The sequence below is a fragment of the Dromiciops gliroides genome, chromosome 4 (genome assembly GCF_019393635.1).
Source record: "Dromiciops gliroides isolate mDroGli1 chromosome 4, mDroGli1.pri, whole genome shotgun sequence".
NCBI classification, from domain to species: Eukaryota; Metazoa; Chordata; class Mammalia; order Microbiotheria; family Microbiotheriidae; genus Dromiciops; species Dromiciops gliroides.
Window position 1 is genome coordinate 138,572,080 of NC_057864.1, and position 16,611 is coordinate 138,588,690.

Below are 16,611 nucleotides of genomic sequence, written 5' to 3' on the forward strand. Positions count from 1 at the left end.
GTATAAGGAAGAGGAAAAAGGAACAGATGGTAATATGCCCACCAGCTTTGGAGTCTGAGGCCAGGTAAGAAGGGCGTGGACAGGAATGTCCATCATGGTGTTTGATGAAAAAAAGCAAGAGTGGGAAGCTTTGCTCTCTGATCAAAGATGGAGAAACAGCAAGTGAAACTTCTGCATCTTTCAATATGTTTGCGATTTCTTAAATATTCCATTGCCAAGTTTGTTATACCAAAAAATTTCCCCTGTAAACCAGGTCAACATAAGTAATGTCATCAATACCCTACCTGTTGCAGACTCCTTGGGCCCATATTCTTCATCAGGAGGTTTGGCTGGAGGCCAGATGGAGGGAATTCTCCTTGGAAACTGCTCTTCTGTGTAATCCAGAGAATGTGTGGGTTGACTGACTGCAGCCCAGGTATAGAGTTGATCTTGCTGTATTAAATGTAAATATGTATGTATTAATTCAAAATTGATCAGTCAAATAAAGAATCAATGTGTTGTGGTGGCTAATAGAAATCATCCTATAGGAAATTCTATATAGAACACAGCATCATAGATCTCAAGCTGGAAAAGGTCATTTGGTCCAATACTCTCATTTTCCAGATGAGGAATATGAAATCAGGGAATTGACCAAGGTCACATAGTAAGCATCATAAACAGGATTTGAATATGTCCAATAACTTCAGAGCCAGTGTTCTTATCATTGTATCCTGCTGCCTCCTCAAAAGACATCCTTATGTAATCAAGATTCAAAAGATAAACTAAGATATCCTTCTCCATTTTTACTTCATTTCTGTCCTTTTTTCTTTCCTTTTTGTTTCCTTAACTCTCCTACATCTTTTCTTGAAACCAGTGTCTAAAAGCTCCCTCTGTGCTATTATTGTTATTTGATGTTTTTTAGCCCTAACTCTCTGTGATCCTATTTGGGGTTTTCTTGCCAAAGATACTGGAGTAGTTTGTCATTTCCTTCTCTAGCTCATTTTATAGATGAGGAAACTGAGGCAAACAAGGTTAAGTGACTTGGCCAGGGTAATAACTAATAAGTATCTGAGGCCAGATTTGAACTCAGGAAGATAAGTTCTTCCTGAATTCAGGTTGGACACTCAATCAATTGCACACCTAACCACCCTACTGTGTTCAGTAAAGATATCTAAACCTACAGGGAATTACAGGACAAGCAACTTTCCTTCTTTAACACTCTATCTTCGTACATCCAGAGGATATCTATATAAATGTTAATTTTCTGTCCCCTTAAAAATTGTTTACACATTTGAGGGAAAGCTGAAGGACAAACTGTACCCAGGGACTTTTTAATCAATGATAGCTTCCCTACCTGCAACAATCAAGGGCCTAGGAAACAGGATTAACTTGTGATGAGATTGAGAATTGTCTATGATTGAGAAAAGCCATGAGAAACTAAAGGAAGGGGCCAAAACTAAAAGACTTGGAGAGAAATATTCCAATAAAGAAAGGCCCTCCCACTTCAGACCAATAGGACCTAGCCAGAATGTAAAAAGGACAATTCCTAATTATACACAGTAGCCAAGAGGCATTTTGGATATTCCAGAATAAAAGTAATTTTAAGGATATTTAGGATGCCTGCTTATAATGTTTCCAAAATAAGGAAACATTTAACCATTCAAAGATCCTGTAGCAAGTCAAACACATGCCCCATGTTCAGTTAATAAAATTTACTGTTCATAAGTTTCTACTTACTTGTATTTTATAACTATGAGATGTATGTGGTAGAAGAGACGAACTTTTATATTTATTCTCATCATCATAATTGGGGACTGAAAGGCTCAGTGGGTTTATCCAAGGATTGGTGATGAATCATAGAATAATATAGCTGGAGCAAGAAAAGATTTCAGAAACCTTTGAGTCTAAGCCTTTCATTTTATACATGAAGAAGCTGGAGAGCCGAAGGTTAGATAAGCTCAATATCACAGACATTCTGAAAGTTTCTGATAACTTTTAGGGGTATTCATATAATCTGAGCTTAACATTTTTAGAAAACTGCTCATAAAACATTTTTTTTGTGATTTTCTTTATGTTTTTCACCCAGGGTCACAGAGGTGGTATCAGATATAGGATCTGAATGCTATGCCTCTAACCCCAGAGCCAGTACTCTGCATTAAAAGGAAAAGGTGAAATGAATTTCTCTTGCACTGAGCTGCTGAAAATACAGAGATTCCTACATTTACAAGCCATCTCTTCACAGCCTGCCTTGAACTAAAGACTACTTAACTTGACTAGTGGTAGACAGCATCATTATGATAAAGACAAAAAGGATGTGGGCATTGTAAATATCCATTAGTACAAAGGGCATATACAGACACTTACTAGCTGTGTGACTTTGGGCAAGTCACTTAATTCTCATTGCCCTGCAAACAAACAAACATCCCAAATGAGGACAAATATGAAAAAGGATAATAAATGCTGATTATTGCAACCAAATCAGGCTGACAAGATTAAAAAATGATGATGAAAGTCTGGTGGCCATGTATTATCTTTCAACAATCCCTTTGATAAATCCATATAGGAATAGAGACTAGACCCATCATTGGTCTAGAGAACTGCTAGGTGAGGAATCTCCCCCTACCAATGCAGGAAAGCATTTTTTGTGAACTTCTAGTCTAGGAGAGCTACCTATCACAATTAATGTTTAAACAATTTGGGTAGGATCAAATAGTGACAGAGGTGGGACTTTAATTCTGATCTTCATGGTAGCACAACAAATAGACACCAGACCTGGAGTCAGGAAGATCTAAGATGTATGGAATTCCTTTCCAAGAGGATTCTGGGACCCCTAGGTGGAGAATTCTCCAATAAGCTATATAATTGCTAGTATGGTTGTTAGTTACTTTAATGAGTATGGCTTTAAGGACAAGAGTTCAAATAAATGATTTCGATAGAAACTACAATCAATATGAAGGAGTAGTAAATGGATGCAGCGAATATGGAGAATGGATACAAAAAGTTAAGCACTAAATAGAAAGAGAGAAAATGACATTAGCTCAAATGGGTAGCAGGGTTGAGGGAATATTTTGTGATTATGGATTCACATAGAAGAGACATATAAAGAAATTTAATGAGAGAACAATAAATAGGTGGAAACTTAAACCTATGAGAAAAATTCAACTTAGAGAAGATGAGAAGAAAAATGAATTATTATCAAACATGAACAATAATATAAAGGATAGCAATCACATGGCTTTTCCTGTGGAGACTGAAGCAATACAATAAGAGTTTTAACTGTGGCATAATTGGTTTGAGTAGATATAATGGAAAACTCCAAAGAAAATGGTTAAATAATCTCCTTCTTTAAAATCCTTTATGTAAAGAGTAGCCTCTCTCATTTGTGTTAGGTAAATTACTCCCAAAAAGAGATAAACTAGAAGACCTGTATAGAACTCTGGAAGTCTCTAAACATAGCATCACAAGACTATGCTAAGCTACATAATTTAAATAACAACCATTATCTTAAGACTTTAGAATAAACAGTTATTTTGGAAATAGGGAGGGTAAGTGGAGTTTTTTTGATAAAGGCCTTCCTGCTGGCTCCAGATAAAAGTCCCAGCATAAATATTATGTAGTGCTTGAGTTATTCCATAGAAATCACAATTAAAAAACTAAGGAAAAAGTGAGAAAATTTATGCTTACTTCCCTCTATGATGCATGTGAGTAATCAGAAAAAGCTAACTTTAATATTTGCATTAACAGCAATTAATAGCCAAAGAAAATGTAAACTATTTTTTGTACAAAGCATTATGGAGATGATGGAGGAGGAGGAGAAGATTGAGGAGAAGGAGGAAGAGGAGGAAATAAGAGGAAGAAAGGAAGGAAGGAAGGACAAAAGAGGAAAAAAGAATGAAGAAGGGAGGAGAACAAGAAGTACAAAAGTAAGAAGGAAGAATATGGAAGAAGACAGACAAAGGAGAAAAAGGAAGAGGGGAAATAAAATGAGAAGGAAGAAGAGAAGGAGGAGAAGATGGAGAAGGGGGAAGAGGAGAAGGAGAACAAGTACAAAAACCTAAGACAGTGACTACTAAATCTGTTTCAAAGCATAAACTGTTAGTGATATACATGATTCTCAAAAGACACAAGTAAAGATTTTGGAAAATTGTGATGCTACTTACTTAGGCATCTAGTTACAATAATTCTAATATTTCAGTTCCAGAGTTTAAGTCAAAAGAATCAGAATAAGTGTAAAGATTTCAGCTAGAAGCTGAGGTAAAACAGAGGCCCTTAGCTGTACCTATTTAATAATCAATAAGGCTTACTAACCGAAATGGTTGGATAGCACTCCTGCAAGACACCTCAACTAAGGAACAAGAGAAAGATGTGATTTAATAAAGAATCAGAACTAAGTGTCTTATGTTCCTATATATCTACTTTCTGACTTAAAGTACTTCCTCCATCCCTCCCAAGTTCATCTCTTACAAGCTTCTCTTTCCTAATCTACAAAATGGAGAGAACAACCTGTGTAATCTACATTACAGTAGCAGTGATAAGAATGAATCTTATAAATTCTCTAAGCTGTATCCAGTGATATTAATTGACTTACAATTATATTTAGAAAAAGAATGTCTGTTCGCCTTAAATACTTATAGACCTTCCCCTAAAACAGGTGCCTTTATGTTTTTACCTGAGAACTTAAAATGACATTTTGGTTGTTAGATGTATAACAAAGTTTCTTTCTACATCATGCAACCCAAAGAGGTAAAAGCATCAAGTAGAAGAAAGAATAATTTATCAAATGAAGGGGAGATCACCTCATACTTCAGTTATTTACTTTACATTCTTTACTTAGAATTAAAGTCACAAAGGAAACTTTTTTAAGTTCCCTGGAAGGGAAAAGGGGGTACATGAATAGAAAAAATAATGCTTTTTACTCCATGTCTGAAAAGCCAACATAATGTCTACAATTCAACCTAGGATTTTACATGACAGACTTATGAAGAAGAATATAGCATGAAGAAGAATTTTACTTCAAGCTCATGGAGAAAGGTGATTTTTCACCTAGACTGGAATACACTGATGTGATACTTAAATTGGACAAGAAGGAAGATGAAAGCTATAGTATAACAGTATTAGCCATAATTAAAAAAAAAACTATTCTATTTGTCAGTAACTAGTATTTCAATACCATCAGAGGTAGAATTATTGACTGAGCATAACCACAGCTAAGAAAACACTAATTTAATGAAGCTAAATCCCATTAGAGCAACTAGGTGTCACAGTAGATAGAGTGCCTGGCCTGGAGTCAGAAATACCCTCACTGAGTTAAAATCTGGCCTCAGTCACTTACTAGCTGTGTGACCCTGGACAAGTCACTTAATCCTGTTTGCCTCAGTTCCTTATCTGTAAAATGAGCTGGAGAAGGAAATGGCAAACCACTCCAGTATTTTTGCCAAGAAAACCCCCAAAGGGTTCACAATTGCTATATACAGTATTATAAATTGAAAACAAAATAAAGCTGTTCTGGGAAGTAATGTTGTGTCAGGAAACTGGCCCTAGCCTGTTTAGGAGTCTTACAATAGCAGTTTTTAGAACTTTACAAAATAGTTCACTTTCAATTTTAAAAGTACAAATCTTATATTTTGGTTGATTTCAGGAAAGTCTCTTTTTTCCCCAATTTGTCATTGTGACTTTTTAAAAAAAAAAAAGGTAAACAAATGTTGCCAAAGAATATTAATATTAAATCAACTTGAATGAGTACAATTTCTCAATTACCCTTACCCTGATAGTCTCTTCACTCCAAACCAGGTAAAATTTTATAGATGTAGCAGAGATTAAATATTTTACATTTCTAGAGCTCATATTTTTAATTCTTGGTACTTTTGAATTTACTCCCAATTGACTTGGTTTTAAAACAAAAACAGAGAAAGCTAGTTATATATCATGAGGTATTGAGCTTACTCAACTTCAAAGAAACAGAACTGGGAGACAAAGGAAAAGAAAGAACTGAGCTCAGATACATCTTCTCTTATTAAGCTACCAAGTCATTCTAATAGCTGCAATTCAATTCACTATAGACTGTATGTAGTCTAAAAATAAATAAATAAATAAATAAGTGATTTCACTGGAAATGCACATTAAAGTTTATCTTCTCAATCAACATATTTTGCTCAACTTTCATTAATCATAGTTTTTGACTCATCCGCCCACACATTCTCTACAGTAACACCACCAGAGTGATTTACAATGCTTCTCACCAACCAGTATCTCTATCCTTCATGTTTCAGTTTGTTCAATTTCTTCCCTTCATAAATGTTTCTCATGAAAAAACTAACTTCTTCTATGAAGCAGGTTATAGTCTCTTACTGAACCTTCTCTAAAAACCACTCTTATGAGACTCACAGTATTGGTAAGGGCCAGTTTACTGACACAGCACTACTTCACAGAGCAATTTAGAATATCCTCTGCAACAGCAGCCTGGGCTACATGAGCAAGGCTCTGCGGAGGCCTTTTGAAATTTAATCAATAATTTCTAAGTCTTTCAAATTATGACTACACCATAAGTGATTTGGACTTTAACCAAATAGCCTAAATTTGTCTTCAAAGCACTATTCTGCTGACAACCCAAAGAAACTTTTCTTTCTCGCATTAGGCTTCTATGTGGCTTTTGTGGCATTCATAAAAATCCTAAATCATTTGCCATTATACTTTGCCTATATGTTGAAAGGAGGGAAGAATAGAGAGAAACTCAAGCTTATTCAAAACTAGGGTTCAAATTTGGAACTATGCCCAAAGAGCTATAAAACTTCCCTTTAACCCAGCAATAACACTACTAGGTCTGTATACCAAAAAGATCAAAGAAACATGTAAAGGATCTATTTGTACAAAAATATAGCATCTGTTTTTGTGATGGCAAAGAATTGAAAATTGAGGGAATATCCATCAATTGAGGAATGGGTGAACAAGTTGCAATAAATGATTGTGATGGAATAACATTGTGCTATAAGAAATGATTAATAGAATGGCTTGGAAGTCTTATATGAACTGAAGCAAAGTGAAATGAGCAGAACCAGGAGAACACTATACACAGTAATATGTAATGATGATCAACTGTGAAAGACAGCTACCCTGATCAAGACAATGATCCAAGACAATTCCAAAGGACCCATGATGAAAAATGCCATCTATCTCTAAAGAAAGAAATGATGAACTCTAAGTACAGACTGAAACATAGTTTTGTTTTCACTTTTTTAATTGTGTGTTTTCTTTTTGCAACAAGGCTAATATGCAAATATGTTTTATATTATTTCATATGTATAATTGATGTCATATTTCTTGTCTTCTCAATGCATGGGAGGGTGGGAGAGAGGAAGAGAATTCGGATCTCTAAATTTAAAAAAAATTGTTAAAATTTTTTAATGTCATTGGAAAATATTTAATGAAATAAATATTTAGGAACTATTTAATGGATGGTCAATTTTTCTACTGACAGATCTTGGGACCCATTTATGAAGTGATATAATAAAGGGTTATAAATTATAAGTTGCAATACTTATATCTATGTAAGTATTTAAAAAATCTACAATTCCATAATCTATGTAACATTAATACAATTTAATTTTCCAGCATTCTCTGACTTGAATCCTTTTCACAGCCCTATATTGCAGCCAATCTAGATAGTTCACCATTTCCTATTTTTGTCCTGCCCTCTTCCTTCTCAATCCCCTTCCTCACACTCAGTTGCTAGTTTGCATTTGAGCTAGCCCTTTCTTAATGAGGCAGATCTTGCACACATATCAAGCAAACCAGGTGCCTATAACTAAACATATCACTTAAACTATGCCATTTTGCATTACTCTGAATCAAATGTAATATGTACCCTTGACTCAATTTGTGTAACAGTAAAACAGGCACAAAGGGAAGCAGGCTAATAGTCTTTAATTAGTTGGGGAGGGGTGGGCAGGTAGCCAGGGAACAACTTTGTCATGCTTAACCTATCTTTCCTAAAAGGATTGAAGCACCTTATTTTAGCAATTCAAGGAATTAAACCAGTCTTCAAACCACAGCACTCCCAGCTACTTAGATCATGTCTTCAATGAAACTGATTTCCTCTGACAGGAGACACACGCTTGTAATTCTCACTATGTCTACTAAGAGGCTAGGGCCCACATAATTGCGGGATGACTAAAATGATTTACTGTTCTGCAATAGAAGTATACAGATACCTATTCTAGGGTTACATCTTTAATACCCAAACATAGAGGATACTTCTAGATCATTTTCAAGGTGGCAGATGACATCTGACCAAATAAAGAAAAGAGCTTGTTTAGGGTTAAAATGATTTAGTTAAAAACAGAGGGCTCTCTCATTTTTAAACTTATTATTGATATCAAGGTGGGCAAATCTCATTTTATAAGTAAAGCACTTAAAGATTCTATCTAATAATAAGATTCTGACAGGTGTCAGAAGAGTCTATTGGTTTTTAAAAAAGGAATTCTCAATATCAGAGTTTCATAAAAATAAGTTATAATAATGATTCCTTATGAGTCCAGTTGCTCAATGTAATAAGCTCTCAGGAACTCTGCATAAACTTAAAAATCAAAAGAGAACATACAAATTAAAATCAGCTGTTAGGTCCCTTGTTCTTGTCACCAAAAGAAGAAGGGGAAGGAGGAGGAGGGGGAGGAGGGGGAGGAGGAGGGGGAGGAGAAAGAGGGCTTAAAAGGTTGAGATTTGTATGATCCTACATACCATGTATGGTTGCTTCAAAAATATTACTTCCGGGAAACACCTAGCATTTGACATTTCAAGGACTATGCTGTTGACACTTAGCTGCTTTATGAAAAGCCAAGAATCTGACTCATCAGAGAGTAAAATTGGGTTACAGAGGGTAACCATAGACCAAGAAGAAAAATCAGAGACACAGAAAGCAGCACTTATGGGATGACCCATACCTGAGAAATGAAATTTTATTTGATACAGTAAAAAGGGACAAACCATTATCAAATTCACTGATGCTGAGTCATTTTATTGTTCTAATTATAACATCATTAGTTTAACATTGAATCTTTAATTATCTACTATTCTGGGGCAGCTAGGTGGAGCAGTGGATAGAGCACCGGCCCTGGAGTCAGGAGTACCTGAGTTCAGATCCAGCCTCAGACATTTAACACTTACTAGCTGTTTGACCCTGGGCAAGTCACTTAACCCCAATTGCCTCACTAAAAATTAAAAAAAAAAATTACCTACCATTTTATGAAAATACTATCCATAAACTTGTGAGAAGCAACTGAAAAAAAAGCTCTAAACTTGGGTTTGAATCCTGCCTCTGGAATTTTATGGCTATGTGACCATGGACTAGTTATTTAAGCTGATCCTCAGTTTTTCCATCTGTAAAAATGGGGATAATATCACACCTACCTTTAAGTGCTGTTATGAAATGAGATTGTTTATGTAAATGTTTTGGAAATCTTAAAATGCAATTAAATGTCAAATTTTTATTAATTCATAGCATTTGCTTAATTGGGGCACATTCTTTTTATTCACCCACAGAAATTACTATTTTTTTTAAAGTATAGAATATTGATTTTGGAAAGCATATTGGAAATCACTTAATCTGTCTCCCTTATTGTACACTTAGAGAGATATAGGGCATTAAGGAAGATGCAACCAGGTTCAGAATATTAGTGTCAAGGCCAGAACTTGAATACAGGTCTCTGAACTTGTATTCAAGAAGATCATATAGTAGACAGAATGCTAGGTTTGGGGTCAGAAAAATTCTGGTTCAAATCCAGTGTTCAACACTAATTATGCGACCCTGGGGAAGTCATTGAACTGCTTTAATCCTTATTTTTCTCTTCTTGAAAATGGTCATGATACTACTTATAGTACCTACATCACAGGGCTGTTGTGAGGTTCAAATGAGATATTTTATGTAAAGTACTAATAATATGTCATTTATTATTATATGATACTCCCTGAGAAAAATATAAAATATTACCATTATAGCCTTTGTATCAAAGTAATCACACAATGCAAACTGTCTGCAGTCCAGAAAAACTATACAAGTATGTGGCATTATGTCAATTCAAAGCAAAACATACTTTTCTCTGCTGAGAAATGGATATTTTCATTTCCCTGTTGAAAACCATAAATTTGTGCAATAAATGTTCAAGTATGGATACAATGCTTTTTCATGCATTATTACATATAAATTATTTTATTTCAGTATTTCCCAGCCCCAGTGAAATATCTAAATTCCCTATTAGAGACTGTTCTGTTCTCCCATACTTCTACTCTAGAAGGCTCTAGAAGCAGATGACCACGAAGTAGGGAAACACAAAGGAAAAGACCACACAATCTGGAAAGGAAGGACTTGGGCTCAAATGTTACCTCCAACACTTACTTCCTGTGGGACCCTGGGCAACAATCTGGGCTTCAGTTTACTCATCTTTATGTAAAATGAAGGGTTGGATTAGATACTATAGGTTCTTTCCAATTCTGAACCCCAAAATTCCTAGGAAGAGCAAGAAGAGACATGTAGATTTTAAGAATTAAGAGCAACGAAGAGTAAAATTTTGCCATGGACCAGCAGCAGGGGAACACCACTTTATTCTATCCAAAAGGTCTCCTGGAAGGTTAATCCTCCTTTAAGATTTTTATGAGTCAAGACAACATTCCAAACATATCACTGGGATCTTTAGCTCCTCTTGGGGCATCCTAATGTCTGGACACAAAACCATTGCTAGTGTTGGAAGTAGTGGGAAGTAGCTGATAGCTCTGATGACTATATCTGAGGTCACAGGCTCCAATGGTGTTCTTGCACACAGGTGGTATTCTTGCTGAAAAGGCACCTTGAAGAAATTGTGGAAACTTCTAGACTGGGCTCAGGAAACTGAATATTTTATTTTATAGAACAGACTCAATAATTTATAGCAGCCTTAGCTGGGTTAACTGTGTAGTCTCAGCTAGGATTATCCAGGACTGACTGATTGCCTTGGAATTAATAATGTTGTACACAGTATCACAGATATGATTGCTGTGGATAGTTGACAGTTGTGTTTTGCCCAGAACAAGTATCTCTAACTTGCCTAATAGCTGGAGCACTCTGAGAGGTGAACACAGAGCCACAGAGGTCACTAGCTGGTACTGCAGGAAAGGAAATGCTTCGACTCACAGAACTGGAAGCAGAAGACCTGGCATGGTGGCCAGAAGGAGGAGAAAATCCTGGAGAAACTGTTGAAGAGTTGCTTGTGTGCCCAATTGGACAATTGTAGTAATTGCCAAATAAAGAGTATGATTGAGATGCACTGTTAAATAAATGACTTGTTGAAGATGGAGACATGTTTTGGAAAGATCCTGTGGCCCTCTCTACACAGTGAAGGACAGGAGAGCCCCTGTTGTCTACCTGCTGAGATCCTACTTGGATGTTCCTATTGCTGGGAGCAGCAGCAAGAGTCACAGCATTTGGAGTTGGTACAGTGTAGCCACTAGGATTATAATCAAAGCCATCCAAAGACAAGGGCAGTCCTTTCTCAGGCCCTGGGGAATAGTATCCAGAAGGAGGAACACAGTTCTGAGAATGTAATTCGTATGTAGGAGGGAATGTCAATGGATTGAGAGAAGGGTTCTGGCAGGGAAGTGCGGAGGATCCATCAGAGAGTGAATCTATCCCTTCCTTGAAGACACCATCATGTTTGGGCAGCATCTTGGCGCTCTTGGCAGTTTGAGGAGAGCTGGCGGGGGCAGACATGATAGCCTGAGGTGTCGACCTGTGCTGCTCCTCTTCGGGGGAGGAAAAGGAGAGACTGGAAAGAAGGAATGGGAAAGAAGGGAGAAAAGGAAGAGACAGTGACAGAGGGAAAACGGGGGGGGGGGAGAAAGGGGGGAGGAGAAAAGGGAGGAAGGAGAAAGGGGGGAAGGAAGAAAGGGAGGAAGGAGAAAGGGGGGAAGGAAAAGAGGAGAGGAATAGGAAGTATGGAGCAAGGAATACCCCTGGGCATCATCAAAGGAATAGAACCAGAACACAGAACTCAACTTAAAGATAAAATTCTGTTGGAAAACCCCTCTCCTTCCGATGTGCCAGCAATTGTTGTTCTTCCTCTCTTTGCACTCCTAGTGCAGGGCACCTTAACCCCATGCATGACACCCCAAGCGACATACACCTACACCTACAATTCAACTCAATATTGTAAAAAAAAAGAAATAGTTTGGTAAAAGTGTAAATGGGATTGTAATTAAGCAGACTCTTTATTTCAACTAAGAGGCTTCAGGTTGCTGACCCACCTTACCCTAAGGCATGCTTGCAAATTATTTTTCACCCATAGGAATCTCAACTTATATGAGGGATGCTAGCTCAACTTGGCCAAACTAGCCCCCTTTCACACTTAAGCCAATGAAAATTTGGAACGTTTTTTTTGTTTTTGTTTTTGTTTTTAACCAATAACAGCTAACTTGTCTGGAAGGCTAAATTGAGAGGAGAGACTAGCTGAATTCCAACTGAATCAGTTGATTTATAAGGTACAGTGGTGAATAGGTTCTTAACCCTTTCCTTACTGTGCTTATTCACATGGGCTCTGAATCTTTTCCCGTGGCTTCTCCTTCCACAGCAAGTCTGTGGAAGCCTGAAGTTTCCTGAGGAAGTGACCATTAGGTGTTAGTAATATCAATAAATAATCATAGTAAGTGGCCTAAGGGGGGTAAAAGCATTACCGAAATTGGGAACTGTATAGCTAAAGGATTTTTAGATCTATTGCAAAAATGTCATAATAGGGCAACAACCTTGATTGGCCCTTAACACTTTTTAAAAATATGCAAGCTTTACATGAAACAATCTTTCTGTTCTGATATGATATATGTGTATATAATTAACACAAAAAACAATATGTATAATAACTGATATTTATATTGTACTTTTATTTTTATATATAAAATTTAATAACCTATACTATGTGTGTATAAACTAAGAATATCAGCAATATTATTTCCTTTCCAATGAACAAAATAATTACATTGCTTTTCAAACTTACAGATCAGCTTTATTTTGTTATATAGTACATAAACAAATACTATAGAAGTCATTTTATATTAAATAATGTGTATATTATAGATGACAAAAAAAAGTGTTTTATATATATTTATATACATATACATATAACATATACCTCTATATGTTATATAAGGAATAAAATAACAGCAATACTATTTCCTTTCCAAGGACTAAAAGAGTTGTATTTGTTTTTTAATTAACTTACTGGTAAGAAATTTAATGTTGAAAAATTATTAGATTACATTTATAAATGAAATGCCATTAGTTAAGATTATTCTCAACCCAGCTAATAGTATTTGAAAATTACCTTTTTTAAACAGTCAGAATTTTGAAGTCACCAGCAGAGGCACCACACAAAACTTGAATCTTTTGGGGAGACTGAAAAGATGCATCTGAAGGAAAACTGACTGATTCTATTCCTTTAAAAATTTGGCACAAGATGTTACATTTGCTGAGCTTTTAGCAATAACCCGTGTAAGTACCCAGTATTAATGTCATTTGCCATCACTTTCTTAGCCCACCTTCACTCCCATATTCTGACACCAGAGGGATAAGATAGCACTGAGATAGAACAAATGATAAATGAAAATGACATTTTGCACTAAATTAGAAAAAACAATACTGTAATGAGTTAATGACAAAAGTATGTATTAGATATTTACTATGTGCCAAGCACTGTTCTAAGTCTTAGAGATACAAATTGAAAAGCAAAGTGGTAGCTACTCTCAAGAAGCAAATACAAGAAGGCTCCAAGCAGGATTTGTAGAGAGGCCCATTGGTACTTAAGGTGCATTGGCAAGGCCGATGTCAACATTCTATCAATGGCAATTTGTCCCATGGTCACATATATAAAGAAAGCATTTGCATCCCCAACTCCAATAGATTAGGTTAGAAATCCTTGGTAAACACAACACTGGTAGGTGGAACACTCACAAATATACACAGACATTATACATAAATAATTAGATGCTTAGCCATTTTATGCAAATAAGAAGACTTCTAGAGCCACATGCAAATCAACATGCATTATGGAATTTTATTCTAAACTATTTTCTATGACAGATTTTTTCTAATACTTTTTTTTTCCATTCAGTGAAAGATTTCAGGGAAACACATTCACAACAGTGAAAGGGGGATAAGGAGAAAAAAGGAACAAAGCCTGTTTATTTTCTAAGCATACAAATGAAGGATGATAAAATGTTGGAGGAAAGTATCTAAAATCTCTTAAAAGGTACAATTTTTAGATCTTCTTGAATGAAAAATAAAGGCATTTTACATCTCATTTCCTTCTAATGAGACCACTGAGTGTATTTAAGGAGGGAAGGGGTGGGGGATGGGGGAAAGGAATTCTTCTAAGTACCAAAATGTGGAATTAACTTACTTCACTGAATAGCATTTCTAGGCAATTCTGTTAACTGCCTGGAAACCAATTAAATCTTCTCAGCTAAGCACTTCCTCAGCAACAAAAAAAGGTGACCAAGACTTAATGAGCAATACAAGAGGGAAAAAATCCCTTCATCTAAAACACCTTTCATCAGAATAAGTTATTGTATAACCCCTGAGAATTCCCAAAGCAGCAACATCCTTTGAGAGGGGGGAAAAAAAATAGCCAAGAGCAACTCTCTAACCTCCAAGGCAGAAGTCTTCTCAAAACACCAATCTCCACGGGACTCGAAATTCACTATGGCTCTTCGGAGGAATTTGTTGTTTTGTCAAAGGATGGTGTAATAAGCATTTTTATTTTCCTTTCTTCCTTCTGCAACTTTTGGTTAATATTAACTTTTACCTGACTAAACTTGAAAATTTACTCAGAGCCTTAAAGATACCTTAGATAAGAAGCCAGAGAAGAATCGCAATTGTCCTTGACATCTTGGTAACATGTAAAATCTTCGCCCTCAATCAGCCATTTTGTCAAGCCTCTAAATGTAATTCAAACTGTAACCCGACTTAGTTTACCTATAGAGTTTGTTTGAAAAATTTTGTTTCCTTAGGAGATGTATGCAATTACCACTCTATTTAAGTTTGTTCAACTTTTATGCAGTAAAGGAAGCATAGGATTATGGAGCTATCTTCTCTTTAATTGTTTTGGCCCAAGAGGAATGGACAAGATTTCAATTAGTAAAAAAAAGGTTATTTCTCTGTTACTATGACATAATTTTGCCTATAAGAACGCTTGTGAAAATCCTAAAGAGGCTCAGGTTTTCTCTGAGGCCTGAACCTATGTTTGAACATAATAATTAATCCTATGTTTTTACCTCTAATTGTGGTAAATATATTTTGGCAGCAGTTACCTACCACAGGGAACTCCATAGTGAGATATTCTCCCCTAACAAAGTAAGGGGAGAACAATAAAAATGACTTTTGCCACAGCAAGCCCATTATTTATCCTGGACGGTGATCAGACCTCACTTAACATTATCATGGCTGAGAAGAAAAGCGATTCCAGAAACTATTATGTCTCACTGTTTTATCACACATCTACATATCCTTTCCACTTGGATGAGACCAAATGACAGTACTGGGCCCCTGGACACACTGAGTGGAACATGGGCCCTAACAGTTTTCCTCCACATGCCAATTGTGAGAAAGTATTTTAGAACCTTTCATCATTTCCATATCACAGCTGATACATATTAACCTGGCACTAAGATTTAAAAAATACTCCTGAAGAGCGTTTCTGTTACTGCTTGTTTTAGGAAGCGTTCTTTTCTAGAGAAGGGATCACAGCCTTGCTTTCTTTTCTTTTTTCTGTTACTTCCCACAACCATTTTACCATTGGGTAACCTCTCATCAAGTCTGGAGTAGTACAGCAATCTCAACTTAATTCCTTCTGTTGAGCATCTAATAGTGTTATAGTGAAAAAGAGCCTTAAGATCCAAAGTAAATATTTTCACAAGAAGTTATGAAACCATAATCTGGTATACTCACCTAATATAATTTGACATTAATCACTCTCTTCCAAGGGTCTAGGCCCTAACACATAGGGGTCACTGTCTTTTATTATTAGGCTGTCATGGGGGAGAGGAATTTGTTTTGTTGAACACAGAGAGAAGGAGCAACCAAATGGAAGTTACCAATGTAGATTTCATGTTTGATATAAGGAAAACTCCTCTATCCAGCATTGCTGTGGAAAAGTGCAATATATTTCTTTGGAAGTAGGTTTACTATCACTTGAGAAGCCTTCAAACCTACTGAAGAGAACATCTCAGGGATATTGTAGATGTCTGGAAAGGGATTTGGTCTTTTCTATTTGAGAAAAGGCCCATGTTCCCAAGTCATGTCAAAACTGTTCTTCTAATAGGCACTTGACTAAACCGAGCTATGGACTCCTAACATCTACCCTGACTTAGCTTCTTTTCTTGGTTGGAGCATTCAGCCTCAATCACTTTCTCTAACTGCTATGTCTCATTTCATAATTCTATCCAGCTAGGTTTTATACAGCTCTCCCTTTTTAAAAATCAATCAACATATATTCATTGAAAACATACCACATGCTAGGAACTATGCTAACTGTTAATGCATTTTCAAAGAAGAGGAAGACACAATCCCTACCCTAATAGCCAGCACTAAATGTCAACATTGATAAAATAAGAATGAGTCAG

The 16,611-nt window shown here is 36.1% G+C and overlaps 1 protein-coding gene across 2 annotated transcripts in view; it reads right to left on the minus strand.

Annotated features, from left to right (window-relative positions):
* Positions 1-16,611, minus strand: part of FMN2 (formin 2) — a 453,587-nt gene that overhangs the window by 383,776 nt on the left and 53,200 nt on the right. For both annotated transcript variants that reach the window (XM_044003674.1, XM_044003673.1), the window contains exon 3: positions 285-432. In XM_044003674.1, the coding sequence (XP_043859609.1) occupies positions 285-432 (148 nt within the window). The remainder of the gene's footprint in view (positions 1-284; positions 433-16,611) is intronic.